Source organism: Xiphophorus maculatus, chromosome 24 (genome assembly GCF_002775205.1).
Source record: "Xiphophorus maculatus strain JP 163 A chromosome 24, X_maculatus-5.0-male, whole genome shotgun sequence".
Lineage (NCBI taxonomy): Eukaryota > Metazoa > Chordata > Actinopteri > Cyprinodontiformes > Poeciliidae > Xiphophorus > Xiphophorus maculatus.
In genome coordinates this window covers 6,313,082-6,331,271 of record NC_036466.1, presented here as the reverse complement: position 1 = coordinate 6,331,271, position 18,190 = coordinate 6,313,082, and the positions used below count along the sequence as shown (strand labels likewise).

At 39.6% G+C, this 18,190-nt stretch overlaps 1 protein-coding gene across 13 annotated transcripts in view; it reads left to right on the top strand.

The window, feature by feature from the left end:
- LOC102229619 (mitogen-activated protein kinase kinase kinase kinase 4-like) overlaps positions 1 to 18,190 on the top strand; it is a 38,856-nt gene that overhangs the window by 7,086 nt on the left and 13,580 nt on the right. For 11 of the 13 annotated variants that reach the window (XM_023329472.1, XM_023329471.1, XM_023329474.1 and 8 more), the window contains exons 3-15: positions 9,245 to 9,301; positions 13,110 to 13,235; positions 13,312 to 13,422; positions 13,700 to 13,790; positions 13,876 to 14,006; positions 14,095 to 14,149; positions 14,230 to 14,308; positions 15,324 to 15,499; positions 15,637 to 15,709; positions 15,792 to 16,002; positions 16,102 to 16,263; positions 16,369 to 16,455; positions 17,392 to 17,796. In XM_023329472.1, the coding sequence (XP_023185240.1) occupies positions 9,245 to 9,301; positions 13,110 to 13,235; positions 13,312 to 13,422; positions 13,700 to 13,790; positions 13,876 to 14,006; positions 14,095 to 14,149; positions 14,230 to 14,308; positions 15,324 to 15,499; positions 15,637 to 15,709; positions 15,792 to 16,002; positions 16,102 to 16,263; positions 16,369 to 16,455; positions 17,392 to 17,796 (1,764 nt within the window). The remainder of the gene's footprint in view (positions 1 to 9,244; positions 9,302 to 13,109; positions 13,236 to 13,311; positions 13,423 to 13,699; positions 13,791 to 13,875; positions 14,007 to 14,094; positions 14,150 to 14,229; positions 14,309 to 15,323; positions 15,500 to 15,636; positions 15,710 to 15,791; positions 16,003 to 16,101; positions 16,264 to 16,368; positions 16,456 to 17,391; positions 17,797 to 18,190) is intronic. The other 2 variants (XM_023329470.1, XM_023329469.1) reach the window with 1 other exon arrangement.

Sequence of the window (18,190 nt, the reverse complement as noted above, 5' to 3'; positions counted from 1 at the left end):
TTGGAGCTAAATTTAGAAAAATCTGCAAATAAGCGGGGTTTCAGAGTTTGATTGTACGGTTAGGGTATATTTGGAAAAAAAACAACAACCCAAAAACTATATCCATTGCGATTAACAAACATTTTCTTCAGTCTTTGTTTTCTACTGTCACAATGTTGCCTTTACTGTCAATTTCAGCCTCTTGGTCACTAAAATCTACATCAAATGGGGTCATTAAAGACAAAACCAGATCATGTGAAAGGCCAATAATAGTCTATTACTGGCAAGCAGAGAGTAACCTACCAAATATGGTGCCCAAGCGGTCTACTGTGATTACACTTTTGCACTCACTGAAACTGCAATTTCAGTACAGAGCGAACATGTTTGGGCTTTCTAATACTTGAAGCATCCAGTAAAGTTGCGTTAGTGCTGGGGGTGGTAGATGTCACCAGACTGGAGGTTAATCCTCGTCGACCCCTCTGCAGCTGCATGCAGGATTTCCACACACAGCCCTGAAAGTCATGCTTTCTTCAGCTGTTTGTAAAAATGTCCGACAGATGCAAGAACTTCGTCAATAGGGAAGTATTGATCCATCAGTTGTCAATAAGCAGTCAAGTTCAGGTAATGGGGCATTCTAGTATTTTAAGTAACTAGGATTCAATAGGATACAAGAGAAGATTTGCTGTATTTTACAATGCAAAGACAAATTATATGTTGAATTGATCTTTATTACTCACTAATGGGTTTGGTATTGGTGACCGTTGTGTTGCAAAGCAGTGGTCTAGAGGCCTTTGCTAAACCCAGCAGCTCGTCTTGCCTAATTAATTTTTGCTGAATAGAGCTCAGTTGTAAAGATCCTGGCTGCTGATTGGCTGCGGAGGCTTTAGGTCAGAATACGGGGGAGTTGGCTGGCAACAAGGCCTGGTGTCTTGTGTTAGAACTACTTTACTCTTTCTGCTGTCCACATTCCTCATTATTGAAGGATTGTATCTGATCTCGTTCTTTTTCTTCTTGTGACATGTGAAACATTGTGAGAAACTCCTCTCGTTTTCACCCTGCACAGTGTGTCTCTCTTTTGTCCTCATCGCCCCCACAGTGACCCTTCTCCCTAATTGGTGTCACAAGACGTAGCGTGTCACCTGACGGGTCACACTGCCCGAACAGAACTCTCTGTGTTTGTCTGTGTGTACATGCTACTGTCCCATTGAGACGCCTCATTACCAAAGTGAACTCGCGAGGTGGTGGGAGAGGAGATGCTCTTCTTCTGCCCAGAGAGGAAACTCTTCTGTTAGCAAAGTTGGATGTTGCGAGAGGAGTAAAACTTTTGTAAAACGTCAAGGTTCCTGCTCAGTCTTCCAGGTCAGGCTATGAATCTGATTAATCACATTTTTTGAAGATTTAGTTTGGACTTTGAAATAAGTCTAATGACAAAATCAAAAATAATAGAAGAAAAATTTCTTAATATTACCAGAAAAAAAGTTTCAATATTTGGGGAATGATGTAGTAATTCCCCAAAATTACTTAATGCTAAAAAAAAAACTTAACTCAAGCTTGTTTTTTTTTCTTCCTTTTTTCCCCTCATAATTTTAAGACATTCTTTTGGTAAAATTGTGTATTTATTCTGCTTATGCAAGGATAAATTGCTGTTTTCTCCTAATTAGACAAATTCTTGTAGCCTGGCTCCCATCGTACAATTCACAGAAAGGATGGTTGAAATAAGCCATTCTTTGAAAATATTTTTTTTTCCATTTGTAATTTCATTTTTAGAAAAGAGAGAAAAAAAATCTGATCTGATATGGAAAAAAAATAAATCAACTTTTATTTTTAAGCCGTATCGCCCAGTACTTGTATGAAGTCTGATTTAAGTACTGTCTGGGTCTAGATCTGCAAGGAAGAAAATAGTTGGGAAAATTATTTGTTTTCTTAGACTTTATTCTTTATCCAGCTGTTTAAACATTTTATCCACCCCTCTTTTTGTGCAAAGGTCCTGGGTTCGATTCCCAGCCTGGGGTCTTTCTGCACGGCGTTTGCATGTTCTCCCTGTGCATGCGTGGGTTCTCTCTGGGTACTCCGGCTTCCTCCCACAGTCCAAAAACATGACTGTCAGGTTAACTGGTCTTTCTAAATTCTCCCTAGGTGTGAGTGTATGTTTGTCCTGTCTGTCTCTGTGTTGCCCTGTGACAGACTGACGACCTGTCCAGGGTGAACCCCGCCTCTCGCCCGGAACGTTAGCTGGAGATAGGCACCAGCACCTCCCGATCCCACTAGGGACAAGAGTGTTTAGAAAATGGCTGGATGGATGGATTTAATAAATGGTTACCAGACAACTAAGAACTCTGAAAACTTGATTTGGTGAAGTGTGTAAGTTTGACATGGAGCGTCCTAGATGTCAAATTGTCCAAAATAAAACACGCCAACCAAAAATAATAAGTACATTAAAAAAAGCACACACTATATTGCCTTTAAACATTTTAATCAGAATGAAAATTACCAAGCTTATTTTAATGTACCATGTAATAATTCCTTATTGCCACTGGCTTAAACCTGTAAATAACCAAGAACACAAATTTGACATCTAGTTTTTTTCAGCTTTTTTTCATTGCTTTTTTTGCTGGCACCCTGATTGTTGCTAATATGCTGTAATTCAAGTTGCCGGAAGACAACACCATGAATCTTCTCAGCAGCAAACTGCTGCAATGCAATCAATCGATCAATCAGATCAATCGCCTTCTTGTTCTGGTTTTTTCCCAGCTCTCTATATGTCTGTTTGCTCATTATATCCAACTGTTCTTCTGGTCTCATGGCATTGTCGTCCTTCCTCTCTCTGCCTCCTTATCGCTGGCTCTGTGTCTTCAGGGAGGCAGTCTGTGAGAACTGGGTCAGTGTGATGTATGAGGCAGCAGAGAGAAAGAGAAAAAAAACCCAAACCCTGTCAGATCCAGCGACAAGCACGGACTCGTGTGTTTCTACCTGCTGTGGCCTGATCATTTCTCTCCTCCGGATTTATTTGATGCATGTTGGAAAAGCCGTAGGCAGAGGTGTGAGTGTGGGTGAACGGTCTGAAAATAGATATGTTAAATTCCCAAAGACAGATGGATGCTGCGAGTTGAATCCCACCTACTTGCTCTCAAAGTTCAAAATGTCACCTTAGATGTTAATACAAACCCCTTGTAGCAGTAACCCTCTGGAGATTTAAAACTAAATAAAAAAATAAAGAAAAATTGAATATTGTCGTAAATCGTAACCAAATATCTTCAAAGAGGCGTTGTGAATGATGATGCTGTGGACAAGAGGATTCTCCAGTAGCAGTTAGTCTTGCAACGAATATGAAAAAGCCTCTGACTGAAGACTGTTATGATGGGTTCATGACTGCCCTAACATGCAAACAACTACATTTCTGAGCAGCAGAGAGCATATTCCACAGTAACATCTCCTGGATGACAGCATCAATTGTTGGCAAACACTGCTAATCAACCTCATCTACTTTTGCTGCTCCATATTAAATCTTTAGTAGTATTGTTAGAGAGACATGAGAGTAGGGAATATGATCCTTTCCCATTACGTTCGATGGCTTGAACTTGCTCCTCACTCCTTTCATCCGACAGTTCTGTCCTCAAACAACAAATAAAGTTTGAACAAACGATGTTTTTCACCTTCTTGAAAATCATTTGGCTAAAATTTTGAAGTCTTGAAGCAGAGATTAGCCCATGGACCGAGAAAACAGATCAGCATGAAACATTCTGCTTGGTTAAAACAAGCTAGTTGTTTCCCAGCACCGATTTTCAAGGGTTATATTTTATACTTCTACCTAAATTTGCCATTAGTACTCTCATGGTGAAACAATCCAGACACGGTGTCTGTTTTCTTCTAAAATAACTTTAGAGTTCATATTCTCCAAGCCATTCATGTCAGCAGCTTTATTTTAGAGCAGCCTTCTTATCTCTGTCCTAGTGCGGAGTGAGATTTCTCCCCAAATTTAATGACTGAGCTCTCACAGAAGAGGGTAGATTCCCTTTATTTCTGTCTTTTTAGCTAATATCTTTGGCTCTTAAGACTCTAAGCCATTCAGTGGCCTAATGCTGAGCTGGAGAGAGGCCAGCAGCACATCTGGCCGTGGTTAAGAGGAGCTATGATTGAGGGAGTAGAGATGGAGGCCAGGGAGGGCTGAGTGATAACTTAGTGCCTCAGATAACCCTCTCCACAGCCACGCCTTGCTTTCTGCTTCAAGAGGCCCTTCAATGTCTAATTCTGATGAATCTCTGGTGATTCTAAAAGCTACAGAATGGGGAAATAGCATTAGCCCCCTTTCAGATTTCTTGTTTACCTTTTTTGTGCAAATATTAATATAAAAATATACCCTGAATGCATAAACACAAATGAGTAAATGCAAAAGCAGTTTATTACTGCGCCACTTCTAAAATCACAAAATGTTGCTTGATTGATTTAACCATAATGTTTAGAAAAATTTTGTAAAATTTTAATTGGCACACGCAAGACTGACTAATCAAAATGTTGTATCATCAAAAATATATTGTAAATAGTTCTCGCCTGATAACCTGAAGTAGGTTAAATTGCACGCCAAACTTAATTGTGATTAATCAATTACAATTACTAAATTGTCAACTAATTTAGTAATTGATTATTCATTAGCTGGAGTATAAAGACTTGAAAAAGTCAATTTTCTGAGAAAATCACAACATATTCAGAGCAATACTTGAGCCAAAGCTGTAAAAAAAACAACCCCCCCCCCAATACATACCTTTTGGATTTAAGTAAAAAAAACAAACAAACACCTGTTTTAGCCAAAACTTAAGTTCTAGCTTCACCCAGTTCAGATCTATTAATGGAATGCTTCTTATTGCATTTTAGGCATAAAATATTTATTTTTCATATGTAAAAATAAAAATACATGCTCATTTGTATCTTTTAATATAGTTCTAATACTTTATAAAAAAAAAGTGGTTCAATAAAAAATCTAGAGATTTTTTTCTTTTTTTAATCGATTAATCATCAGAACAATCGATTAATCAATTACTAATATAAACGTTAATTGCAGCCCTACTTAAAAGTAAAAATTTATTTGGCTTCAGCTCTCCAGTGAGCCATTAACCACAACTAGTGAAAACATGTGACAGTGGTGAACCTCCCCAGGGCCTGGATGATTTATTTCTTCAGTATATCCATCCATCCATTTTCTTACACCTTTGTCCCTAGTGGGGTCGGGAAGTGCTGGCGTCTATCTCCAGCTAACGTTCCGGGTGAGAGGCAGGGTTCACCCTGGACAGGTCGCCAGTATGTCACAGGGCAACACAGAGACACAACCATTCACACACACACACACACCTAGGGAGAATTTAGAGAAACCAGTTGACCTGACAGTCATGTTTTTGGACTGTGAGAGGAAGCCGGAGTACCCCACTGTGCAGCCTTCTTCAGTATATTCCCACAGATTACCTTTGCAACACTGAGTAGCAGGCCGCTGTATCTTATCATTTGTGTGCTCCCACTCCCAAATAAGTTTTCCTTGCAGACATTCCTCCATAAAAGTGATTTCACAACACAACATGCTTTAATTTTTGATCGACTTACCATTTAAGCCTGTCGGAGTTCCCATGTCCCGTCTTTGATGGCAGACAGTGTAACAGTGTAAAATAAATGTTTAGTGCTAATTCTGCCATGTTCGGACTAGAACCAGACTGATATTCATGCAGAGGCTCTTACTTAAAACTAAAACATATAATTAACTTTAGTTACTCAATAGTTTGGGTTTGGGTTGCAGCAGAGGGGATGACACTGATGTTAATCAGCATTGACATGAAATTAGTCAGCTTTGTTGACCAACACTATTAAAGGAGGTTGAGGTTGAGGTTGCAGCTGCATGACTCATAGAGTCATGATATTTAAAATATTCAAGCCAGCCGCCAGAAATCTGTCTAAATCTTGAACTTGTTTGACCTGCTAAGCCATAACTGCGCACATGTCACTTTTGTCGTGAATAGTATATAATAATAGCATTATTATTCATATATATATTAGAACACAGACAACAATTGTCAAGTCCCATTGTTGCTATCATTTTTAACATTATATTATTATTTTATAATATGTTATTTGCTGTGGATATACCAATTAGGATCAAGATTATGTCACTTACTCCAATCAGAGCAGAGCATTGGTGCTGTTGAAATAAGAGTTTTTTAAGGAAACTCTTTTTTTTGTGTGTGTTAATGGACGTAGCTGTATTCTTTCTTTCAATAATACAACACTAAGTTATTATTGACATGTTAACAAGATGTTAACAACCTGTTAATGTTTATTAATATGTCAGCATGTTACCATATTTTAACATATTGACAAGTTTGCTCTCTGTTTTGATGGGACCTGTTGATATTTTGATGTCTCCCACTTTCACTTTGAGCTTCATTATACTGGGAGAAATTTCACTTAAAATAGTTTGGAGCCAAGAGGCATTTGATGCAGAAAATACTATGCATGAACTTCAAAAAAAATGTCAAAACCTTCCACATAAATTAGCCTGAGTTTTAAAAATTAGCTGCACAAACAAAACAAACTGGACAAAAAAATGAAAGGACATAATTCAAGTAAAAATTTTAGGGACTTAACCAGAATCTATAAACCATATCTGTCAAATCTGGTCTGGCTATTTCTACAGGTTATTTAGGTTTTATGATTAGCTTACTGATGGTGTATTTAAGCTGATTATTTACCAAAGCAACCTCAATTTAATCTAGCTGATTTACTGTTGATTTCTTGTGCACTATGACTCTAACTTCAAAGCATCCAGATGGTTTAATCTATTACAGGCACAATAAATAAATGAGGGATGAAAAGGACTTTTTTTTTCTAACATTGAGCATGACTGTAAAGTGGAGTATTTCGTCATTCGTTGCACTAATGAAGTGTAACCACCCAGTTGCTTTGTGGCATCAGAGCAATAACCTTGAGGATCGGATAACCGTCCCAGACGCTAGAAAACATTTGGAAACATTATGTGACCATAAATACTTCAGTTTCATGGAGGCGGGATTGTTGGGAGGGAGAAAGGCGGATGAACATCCTGACATCCATTCCAAGGCACAGATTTTAACTATTAGGAAGGAGCCCAGTTGAACAGACCTTTTTGCTAAGCTGTCACGGCTTTGCGTAGTAAAATATTTGAAATTTTACTAGTTTAATAAAAATAAAATGATCATTATTAAAAACATTTTTAATATGTTTTTACATTGTGTATGATAGTTCTAGACTAGAAGATTTAAAATGGAAAACATCAGAGGTTGCAATCAAACGTATCAGATTTGAGGGATTTGGCCTTCAGCAGTCACCATGTGTTGAAACCCTTGAGTGATTGGCTGATAGTCAATAAATATTCTTACTGGATTGGTCACTAATATGTATTGAATACATATATAAAATCTGCTTTAATTGCTAAAACCTTTGACAAGGGTTCCTTATTTATGGCAAAAAGATAAGTCTGGTGGTTTATTCAATATTCATTGAATGGTGTAGGAAAGCTAAAGTTCTCTACAAAGATGTTTTCACTGTCAAGAAATCTTTTCAAAAATACAGTATTGGAATTACAATTATTTCAAAGTATTGCTCGAGTTTGACTTTTGATTAGCTCTTCCACATGATTTTTTTTCTTTTTATGTGAAGTTGTTGATAGATCTCCTTTTTATTTATTTATATTTTTTGTATTTCTACCTAAACAGACAACAGTAATACATACTGAATTATTGATCAATAGTTAAATTATAATTGGAAAATATTTTATAGATAAATGCAAATTCTTTCAAACTAAATCACAACTCTCAAAACAATCTATTTCATGTTAGAAGTTGCTGAAAGTTTTGAATTTGAAGAGCATTTTTAATTTTTATTCATCTGAAATACACATTGCTTTTTTTTTGTTTCTCACAACAATGGTGTTACTGGGGCTGGTTGCTCACTCCAGTATGTGTGTGGAGTGTCCCGACAGTGATGCAGTATCCCTCCAGTGTTGTCTCTAAGATGAGGGGAATACCGATGTGGCCAGATCCCAGAAATGTCCCATGTTTTATCTCCTCCCAGGGTTCGGTAAAGGAGGGGGCTGATGTAAAGAGGCTTCTATTTCTGTCCTTTGTTTATGTAAGGAGTGGTAGCAGGGTGCTGGGAAAACAGAGAAGTCTGGGAATGTTGGATTTATATGCTCATATCTAGGGCACTGTTGGGCTTTAGTACTGAAGATTTGATACCAGTAGGGATTGCCATATTAAACTACTGATTGCAGCACTTAAATAAATAGACACCTAAAGTCTGTGTCTTATTTTTGGTGGAACAGCAGCAAATGTTTCTGCTAATTGTATTATCCTATTTTTTTTATTGTAATTCTTTGAAAATGTGTGACCAAAACTCATCTCTTTTAAATTCTTTAACAACATGTTTTTTCATAAATATACAACTCGGTGGTATAAAGACAAGTGAAGATGCGTATTTTTTATTTTAAGTCTTCTTGATGCCTAACTGAGCTGGGGGTATCAGAAAATTAGCAGCAATTTGTTTGTAAAGAGTTTTTTTTAATTTGCAAAGCTTTGCAGAATTAGGGAAAAATTTGGGTTGCAATATTTGTGTATTGGAATAATGCATTTTTAAAATAATCTTAGAGCACAAAAATGCAGAGCACAGATTTATTAATTTACGTGCCTGTGCACAGTGGAGTATTGGGGCCACTATAGATTCAAGAAATAAAAATTTTTTGGATGTCTTGCCAAAAAATGTCACACATTTACTAGAAAAAAGTAATGTTGAAATGTTGTAAGTTTGCAATATTTTTTTTTCTAATTGCACAATAGAACGGACATTTCTTAACATTGTAAACTCAAATGCACATCTACTTAACTTACCATCTCAAGAGAGCTTGACCTTTTTTTGTGTAGAAAATCACTTTAATTAACTTTTTCTTTTTCTCATAAATTTGCAACTTTTAAACATCAGAGAATATCTGGGATTGTGAAAACTTCTGCAAAAATGTAGATTTTTTTGGGTGTGTGGAGAAATATACTCATCCTTGGCTAGTTTATTTATATATTTATTTATATATTATATATTTATTTTTTACTTCAATATCTACAATGGCTCTAATACGCCATCTTAATCCAGGGACTCTGAGTGAAAGATGAGCAACGAAGCTGTTTTTACAAAACTTTTAAGTGTTCAGTTTATTGGACAGAAATCTCACATTTTTACTTTTGTTTTTTACTCTCTTCAGGGACGACATGTCAAGACTGGACAGCTGGCTGCCATCAAAGTCATGGACGTCACAGAGGTAAGACTCAACAGGACCCATTGAATCCCCCTCATTTTCATCCTGGGTCCCACAGCCACAATGATCCCTGCTGTGATCAGCACCACTCTGTCAAAAGTTTGGATCCGACTCCATGAGGCCCTGACTTTCCACCTGCCACGCCTTGCTTGAGTCGGCAGAGCGATGAATCAGAAATCTGCTCGACTGATAATCGTATCCTGTTAACGAAAATGTTACCCAACCTCCACCTGGACTTTCTGACTACACTGTAGGAGTGCCTTTCACGGTGTGTTGTAACCTAAGGCCAACAATGCTTCTTTTAAAATGAAACTCACCTGTCACGTAAAGCGGAAAGCATGGTTCTCACATCTCTTGACACCTACACAGCCTTCACAGCTGATACCAGTTGTGTAGGCTTAGAACAAGTGTGAACAGGTGAGTGTTCCCAGACGGTGATCGTAAAAATTACATGCATTGATTATTTTTCTTTCCAGCGAATAATTTATTGACTCATCATGTTCTGACATGATGAAACTACCTTGAGGATCTCAGATGGTGTTTTTATTAACTATAGTCCTTATTTACAACTTTGTTTTTCTAAATATTACACTATATATGTGTGATATATGTTTAGAAATGTGAAGTTTTAAAGATTTAAAACTGTTGATGTATTTTTAGTTGGTCCATCTTCAAGTCTGGGGTCAAGCTGACTCAATTTCTCATCGCTGCTCCACATTCTTAAATCCAGCCATACAGCCCAAGAGCTAAAAACAGACGACTCTCTGAGATGGACATGTGTTTATAAAGATTTGTACAAGCTAACCCTGTTACAATAACCAATAAATCAATTAATTGCACAATAAATTAAAATGAGGGCAATAATTTCCATTTGCACGCTTTGTGTGATCTTTCAAGTGATGCTGCCCCTTAATAGTGAAAAAGCACTCTCTTGAAAATTAATGAGACACAATATGAAGTAGTTTGTACTTTTTGTTTTCGTCAGACTTTATCATCCATTTTATTTGTTTCGGTTGTTTTGTGTGTTTATTTTAGATATTTAAAATGTCTTAAATGTTCTCTGGAAATGAAACTTTATCTTTGAGAGGGTTACATTAAACGCTACTTTGGTTGAAATTGGTCTCAAAACGACAATACTACAGTGTATCGCAATAGTTTCGGAAACAATTTATCCATCCATCAAAATGTTTTGTGACTGGCTTAATTTAAATCACTGATAACCTTTAGGCTTAGGACTTTGCCATCCATCTCCTGCAGTATTTGACTGTGATTGGCATTGGGATTGTCATAGAACGCTAACGTTGGAAGAAGAATCACAATTAATCCCGCTCACATTTACACAACATACAGGAACATATAAATACATCAAAATATGGTCAAAAAGTTTAATAATTTCAGCAATTTCAATGAAAATAGTTAATATGTTGGATAGCTGGAATGATGTATCGAACGCATTAATTTTGGTTCATTTTAATATTTATGGCTAGGGGCTAATTGAAACCCAGAATTAGAATAGAGAATAACATCAATAAAAAAGAATATATTTTGCAATCTTTTCTTTTTAGTGAGCTGAAACAAGAGGTGGACGATTGATTTGTTCTTAAGCTTTTCTTTTTGCCTACATCTCCCAGAATGCTGTGGAGTTCAGTGAATATTCTACAAATGGAAATCTCTATCAGACATAATATCTGTTGATATTGATCATGTGTCTATTGTGATTATGTATTATTACTGACTTGTCCAGCCATAGGCTGAAATGATGCCAGTTCTTGGTTGGTGCGCCTTTTACATGAGTTATTGCATCAATACAGCTCGGCGTGGAGGTGACTACTTGCTAATTAATTAACTCTGAGTTTCCCAAGAAAGATGGTTTTAATTCTAATACTGACAAGAAAGAACAAATCACTTTGACTGTTTAAAAGGCAGTGAAGTTATAGGATTTTTTGATGCTTTTATTTAGCTTCAATTATCTGAGCTGGTACCAGATAAATGCCATCTTCAGAGAGGGTTGATCTATTGTTCTTCGTCGTTCGACCACAACCTATCTGCCTGCGTTTTCCTCCTCTAGACACATCGCCATGCGAGTTTCTTTCTTCCCCCTCACCATGTGACTTGTGGCAGCGGGGCTTTCACAGCCGGGGGTGTGATAATTCAACAGCTGCGCGGCAGCACAGAGAGAAGGGATGGGGAGCGGAGAGGGGGAGCGGAGAGGGGGAGCAGCGAGGGTCTCGCTCGGCAGAAACGCTTACGTCAACTCAAACGAGTCATGCAGCAGCAGTATGGCCGCCTGCATAGATGCTCATCTGCCATTTTGCTACAGCTGACAAAGACTTGCGGGAAGAAGTCGTGTCTGCACAGATCATTGCTTTTATTTTGGTTGTATTCAGTTCTCAAATATAAAAACCATCACCGTTCTGCCCCCCCTCCACTCTTCGCTTTGTGCTTTTTAAGAGAGGTCATGTACGCATACAGCAAAGCACTCACAGGCTGCTCTCTGCATGTGTTCAATTAGTGTGTCACCATTAATCAGTGTCAAGTTGCTGTTGGGTGAAAGCAACGAGTTTGCACTGTTTTTATGAAGAGTTGGTAGTGGAGGTTATTAGTATGAAAGGTAATTTCCTGCGGAGATTAACTGTAGCATTAAGATGGAATTAGCTTCATCGCTGCTAAAAACAACAAACTTCGACTCTGCATTCTTCATACGATGCATCATTCTTCTTCTTTGTTCCATTTCCTGCTGATTTATCACTCCCGCATTCTCGTAATCCTTCGCTCATCATGTTTCGGGTAGATTTTCACATCAGTATTCTCAGCTTTCTGCTCTGTGCAGCCTCTGATCAGGATAAAAGCAGCTAAAAAACTGTTGTACATATTTCACAGATGTAACCATCAATCTGTTTAACTTGCTACATGAGTCACTCATGCGTCATTAATCCCCAAACAAAGGAATCATTTGCCCAGTGACAAAAACGTCTGCCTTGTTTTCAGAGCAACGTGGTTCTCCTAGACATAGAAAACAATAAAAAAAACGCTCGTCCAAGGCAGCCGGTAGTGAAGTTTAACCTCGCTGTTTTCACAGAGCTTAACATTTTGATAAGGATTCCTAGAGCTCTGGTCTGGAATTTGATTTGAGTGTTTCCAGGTCTGGTTAAATATGGAAAATGAGGAAGTATTGAGAAAATATTTGTATTTTGAGATACAAATATCATCTCAAAATGAAGGAAGTGTTATCCTTCATTACACTGCTTAAGAGTTGCCCTTTGTTTCTTTACTTCCTTTTTTCTTTGTTTTGTTTCTTGACACAAGACTCTTCCTTTCTTTCCTTTATCCCCTTTATCCTTACTGCTTCCTTACTTCTTTTATCCCATACCCTAATTCCTATTTTCTACCTTTTCTTCCTTCTTTTCTTCTCTCTCCTTCTTCCCTTCCTCATTTCCTTCTTTATTTCTTTCCCCCATTTCTTCCTTCCTTCATTTGTCCCTCCCTTCCTTCCTCTTTCCTTTCTTTCTTCCTTCCTTTGTTCCTTTCTTTCTTCCTTGCTTCTTTTCTTCCTTTCTCTCTTCTATCCTTTCCTTCCCAGTGTCTTCCCTACAGTCTTTCCACTTTCACTTTTTTCAGGTTTCATATTTAAATTCCTGTCAACCGCAGCAATGTCTGCCATATTATTGTGTATTTTATATGAACATCTAGAAAATCGGATAAATTTTCACCTTTTAGATCATTTAAGACCGGCTCCTCTTTAGTGATTGCAACAAGTACTTGTTTTTTTCTAACCAGGATGTTTCTGTTTGCTTTAATCTTGTATGTACAGGATGAAGAGGAGGAAATTAAACTGGAGATCAATATGCTTAAGAAGTACTCCCACCACAGAAACATAGCCACCTACTACGGTGCTTTCATTAAGAAGAGTCCCCCGGGACATGACGACCAGCTCTGGGTAACCCCTGCTGCCTTCCTGGATTACAAAGTTCATGTTGTTGTCTGGTGTCCACTGATCATGTGTGTTTTTGCAGCTGGTGATGGAGTTTTGTGGTGCTGGTTCGATCACAGACCTGGTGAAGAACACAAAGGGAAACCAGCTGAAGGAAGACTGGATTGCCTATATTTCCAGAGAGATTCTTAGAGTAAGCTTCTTCTATATCAACTGGCTGCAGCACAATATTAAGGAAACTTCTTTCTATTTCAAAAATGTGTGTTTTGTGCAGTTTTGGTTGATTACTGTGCTGAACATGGTTTTTTTTTCAGCAAATTGCCGTTTCTTTTTTAGTCTGACTACTTGACGATTATTTCAGTAGTCGATTAATTCGATTAAACGTTTCAGCTCTAAATGCATGCTACACTTTTCAGATTGCCTGTTTATTTTTTTTTCCATCACCAATGTAATCTGTCCACCTTCCTCAGGGTTTGGCCCACCTACACGCCCACCATGTGATCCACCGTGACATCAAAGGCCAGAACGTCCTGCTGACTGAGAACGCTGAAGTAAAGCTGGGTGAGTTCCTAGAAATCGACATCTGTGCACTTCAATAACCCTACCTAGTCGTATTCCATTAGTTTTCACACCGTTTCCTCTCCAGTGGATTTCGGTGTGAGTGCCCAGCTGGATCGGACAGTCGGGAGGAGAAACACATTCATCGGGACTCCATATTGGATGGCCCCAGAGGTCATCGCTTGTGATGAGAACCCAGATGCCACATATGATTACCGAGTAAGGGTTGAGCGCTCAGAATGTGTCCTTGTTGATATGTTCCCTCACCCGCCGGGCTTGCTTAATGGGAATGTTTGTTGTGTTGCAGAGCGATCTGTGGTCCTGTGGCATCACTGCGATCGAGATGGCAGAGGGCGCGCCGCGTGAGTTTTTGTTTTCCAGCGTAATTTATTTAACCTGTTGATTTCTTTGATCCCTAATGAGTTTATGACTCGCCTCGCAGCGCTTTGCGACATGCACCCCATGCGAGCGCTCTTCCTCATCCCAAGAAACCCTCCTCCGAGGCTCAAATCCAAAAAATGGTAAGTTTCACGTAAAACTGATGTCTTTAGTTTGTCTTGGTGAATATTTCTGTATCCCTTCCAATCCACTGTCATGCTGCCATCTTAAGTTAGCTTGTTTCAACTTGCGGTGAAGCTTTTGTTGCTTTCTCTTTTTATGTGCAGTCAGATTTTTATCTCGGGCAGCTACAGAGGCTTAGATCCAAACACTTTGGTGCTGAGCTGAACATCTGTGCTGCACCTGTCCTGGCAGCCTCTGTTGGCAGCAGAAATAACCCAGATTTCTTCTTCTCTCGAGTCTAGATCTTACATTTTTTTGGTTTCTTACCACAAATTGATTGTTCCATGGTGTGATTTCAGTTTCAAGTAATTTAAGGAAGCTGTAGGAGTGATGAGGATGTTCATGGCTCACATATGATGAAAAGGTATTTAGGATGAGCTCACAGATGTGTTGGGAGTTGTTGCACTTTAATATCAAAGGAACTGTCCAAATACTTTTTCACTTGTACAAAATAACACAATTTCACCGTCCTTGTGTTATCCTCTTGTCGTCCAGCTCTAGTTTAGGGGGAATCGTTTAAACAACAAAAGTATTTTTTCCAGTCTTATTGTAAGTTTTGAGGTTTACAGGCAGAATTGGAATTAATTGTTGCCTGATGATTTTATGTTACGATAATCTTTCTTTTCCTGATGACAAAATATTAATAACATTTTCTGAAAATTGCGCCTCATTTTACTGACGCTGACACAGAGCGTGGCTACGAAAGGAAAACCTCATCAGTGACGACCTTACTTCTCCTCAAGATGATTCAGAGTGAGATATTTCCAGCAGGATGATGACAATAAGAGCTTGAGTGGTCGAAGGGCGAGCCGATGAGCTCATCAATCAGATTTTAATCTAGATATCGGGACTATTTCATCAATTAAGAAATGATTTATTAACCTTTCCCGTTTTGCCCTGGGAGCACATAATATTCATCCAGCTCCTCCTGTCTTGTTTTCACTTTCCCATGATGCTCCTCTGCATTTTCGGCAGGTCCAAGAAGTTTTTCAGCTTCATAGAGAGCTGTCTGGTGAAGAACTACACGCAGCGGCCTCCGACTGAGCAGCTGCTGAAGCATCCCTTCATCCGGGACCAGCCCAATGAGCGGCAGGTCAGGATCCAGCTCAAAGACCACATCGACCGCACCAAGAAGAAGAGAGGAGAGAAGGGTGAGGCTTGGTTTGTTCATTTTAGAGCTTAGTGACGTGCTTCATACAGTCTGGGAAATTATGTATCCTGAAGTAGTGCCTCAATTCAGAATAAAACAGTTTGGACATGTTAAAACGAAATGTTGTTTTACGTACAGATGAAACTGAATATGAGTACAGCGGCAGTGAGGATGAGGAAGAGGATCCTCCAGAGCAGGAAGGAGAGCCGAGGTACAGTCTAGTAACTTCATCATTTCCTGACACCGTCCTCTGGTAACTGTAACAGTTTTCTCCTCTTCTCCGTCACATGCAGCTCTATCGTCAACGTGCCGGGAGAGTCGACTCTGCGGCGCGACTTCATCCGCCTGCAGCAGGAGAACAAGGAGCGGTCAGAGGCGCTCCGCCACCAGCAGCTCCTCCAGGAGCAGCAGCTTCGTGAGCAGGAGGAGTACAAGCGCCAACTACTGGCCGAAAGACAGAAACGCATCGAACAACAGAAGGAGCAGAGACGGCGGCTAGAAGAGGTTGGATGTTTTTTTTTTTTGTTTTTTTTTTTTTAATGCAGAGCGGTGAGGGTCGGGTCGCTTTTCGGAAACATTAACGTGTTGCTTTTTAATCTGCAGCAACAGAGACGGGAGCGGGAGATGAGGAGGCAGCAGGAGCGTGAGCAGCGCCGGCGGGAGCAGGAGGAGAAGAGGCGAATGGAGGAGATGGATCGCCTGCGTAAAGAGGAGGAGGAGCGCCGGCGAGCCGAGGAGGAGAAGAGGAGGAATGACCGCGAACAGGTCAATTTATTCACATTCTGGGGAATTTAATCTAAAATATCAGATGATATGAAGTTGGGTCGTGAAGTTCTTGATTTCTGTTCTGGTGCTTCGTTTGGCTAACAGGAGTACATCCGGCGTCAGCTGGAGGAGGAGCAGCGGCACCTGGAGAAACTGCAGGAGCAGCTGCTCCGAGAACAGGCCATGTTGCTGGTGAGTTTGTCAGACACACACACACACACCCACCCACACACAGAAGCACGCACGCATATAGTCAACACTCATTTTGTCAATTATTTCTTTATGGTAAAACAGTGTGTGTGCTGGGTTTTAGACTCTTTCCCATATGTTTCTTGAATCCCCAACATGCCCCATTCTGGCTTTTTTCTGTAGTGGTTGACCAGGATTTTATTTAGAAGCATCAAAGTAAAGGGGCTGAATATAAAAAGCATGCATTGCAAGATCACAAAATCTTACAATTTTTTAAAGCTTCTAGAGCAAATATCTTAGTACACTTGAGATAGAAAACAAACTAACTTGCACGTAACTTTTCAGCGAGATATAGGAGGCTGTTTTATGTCAATATTTTCTCAATAGTGATTTTTTTTTAAAGTACTAGTTTCGCTGGCAGATTTTCACTTGTAGCACAGGAAAACGTCTTGTTATATAAGTGAGATAATCTGTCTGTGGAACTATTAGTTTCAATCTGTATTAAGGCGTTATTGACCTAAATTGTGCTGAAAAGTTACTTGTAAGTTAGTTCTGTTAAATGTACTGAGATATTTGCTCTGGAAACTAGACTACAACAATTGTTTTGCAGTGTTCCACACCTTTCAGGTTTTTATGATAAAACTTGAGCTTTTTCGCTCCGTTTCACAATCATGTATCACTTCAGTTTTTCCCATAAAAGTTTCATTGAAATGCATAAAAGTTTGCATTCATGTGGCAAAATGTGGGAAAGTTCAAGGAGTGCGGATGTATTTAGAAGCAATGCATCTCATACTGACGGCCTAATTTCAGGTTTCCATGGAAGACACCTTGTGTTTTTGTATTTCTTTTAGTTTGTGTCATGTATCTGTTTTACAATAAAGGCCGAATCAAACAAAATGGCAGTAGCTCATGTGTTTCCACCACCGCGCTCTGCAACAGGAGTTCAAGTGGCGTGAGCTGGAGGAGCAGCGCAAGGCAGAGCGCCTGCATAAGCGCTTGCAGCAGGAGCAGGCCTACCTGCTGTCGCTGCAGCATGAATCCAAACCGGAGCCTGGCGACAAGACAAACCCCCCACTAGACCTTAGCAAACCCCCACAGACCTCCACTCTGCCCCCCGACGGAGCCCACACCCCTTCCCCTAAAGCCGAGGGCCTTGACGCCGCTGCTTCCGAGTCCACTAAAGCCCCTCTGGTTGTCCCCGGAGACGGCGCTAAGTCCCAGCTAGGAGAGCAAGATGGGAGTGATGAGAGCACCCCCCCTGTTACTGAAACCCCCACTGACTCTAAAGCTCCCCAGGCAGAAAGTTTGGAGGCTGCCGCTCATCCCCCTCAGCCAATCAGAGAGGTGAACCTCCTCCCTGGCTCTCTCTGCCCTGCTGCCTGCTCTTTTCAGCTTCCACTTGCTTGCCTTCACACACTATAATTATAGAGGCACTATCTGACACACACAAATAGTTTCCTTAATGTTTTTTTTTATTGTATATGGAGGTGGTAAAGAAGTTTTTAGGTTTGGATGAAAGTTTCTGCCTCTGAACTTTGCCTGAAAGGCTGTCGGTGTGTAACCAAAGTGCCAGATGCATGCAGACGACTGAGGCCCAAACTAACATGCAGAGAATGTCCCGTCTGCAAGGAGCCCCTCGTCTGTCTTTAACCATCGACTTTCTTCACGCTGGGCCTTAGTATTTACAGATGTGTATCTGTTTGCACGCTGCAAAAACACAAAATCTTACAAAGTATTT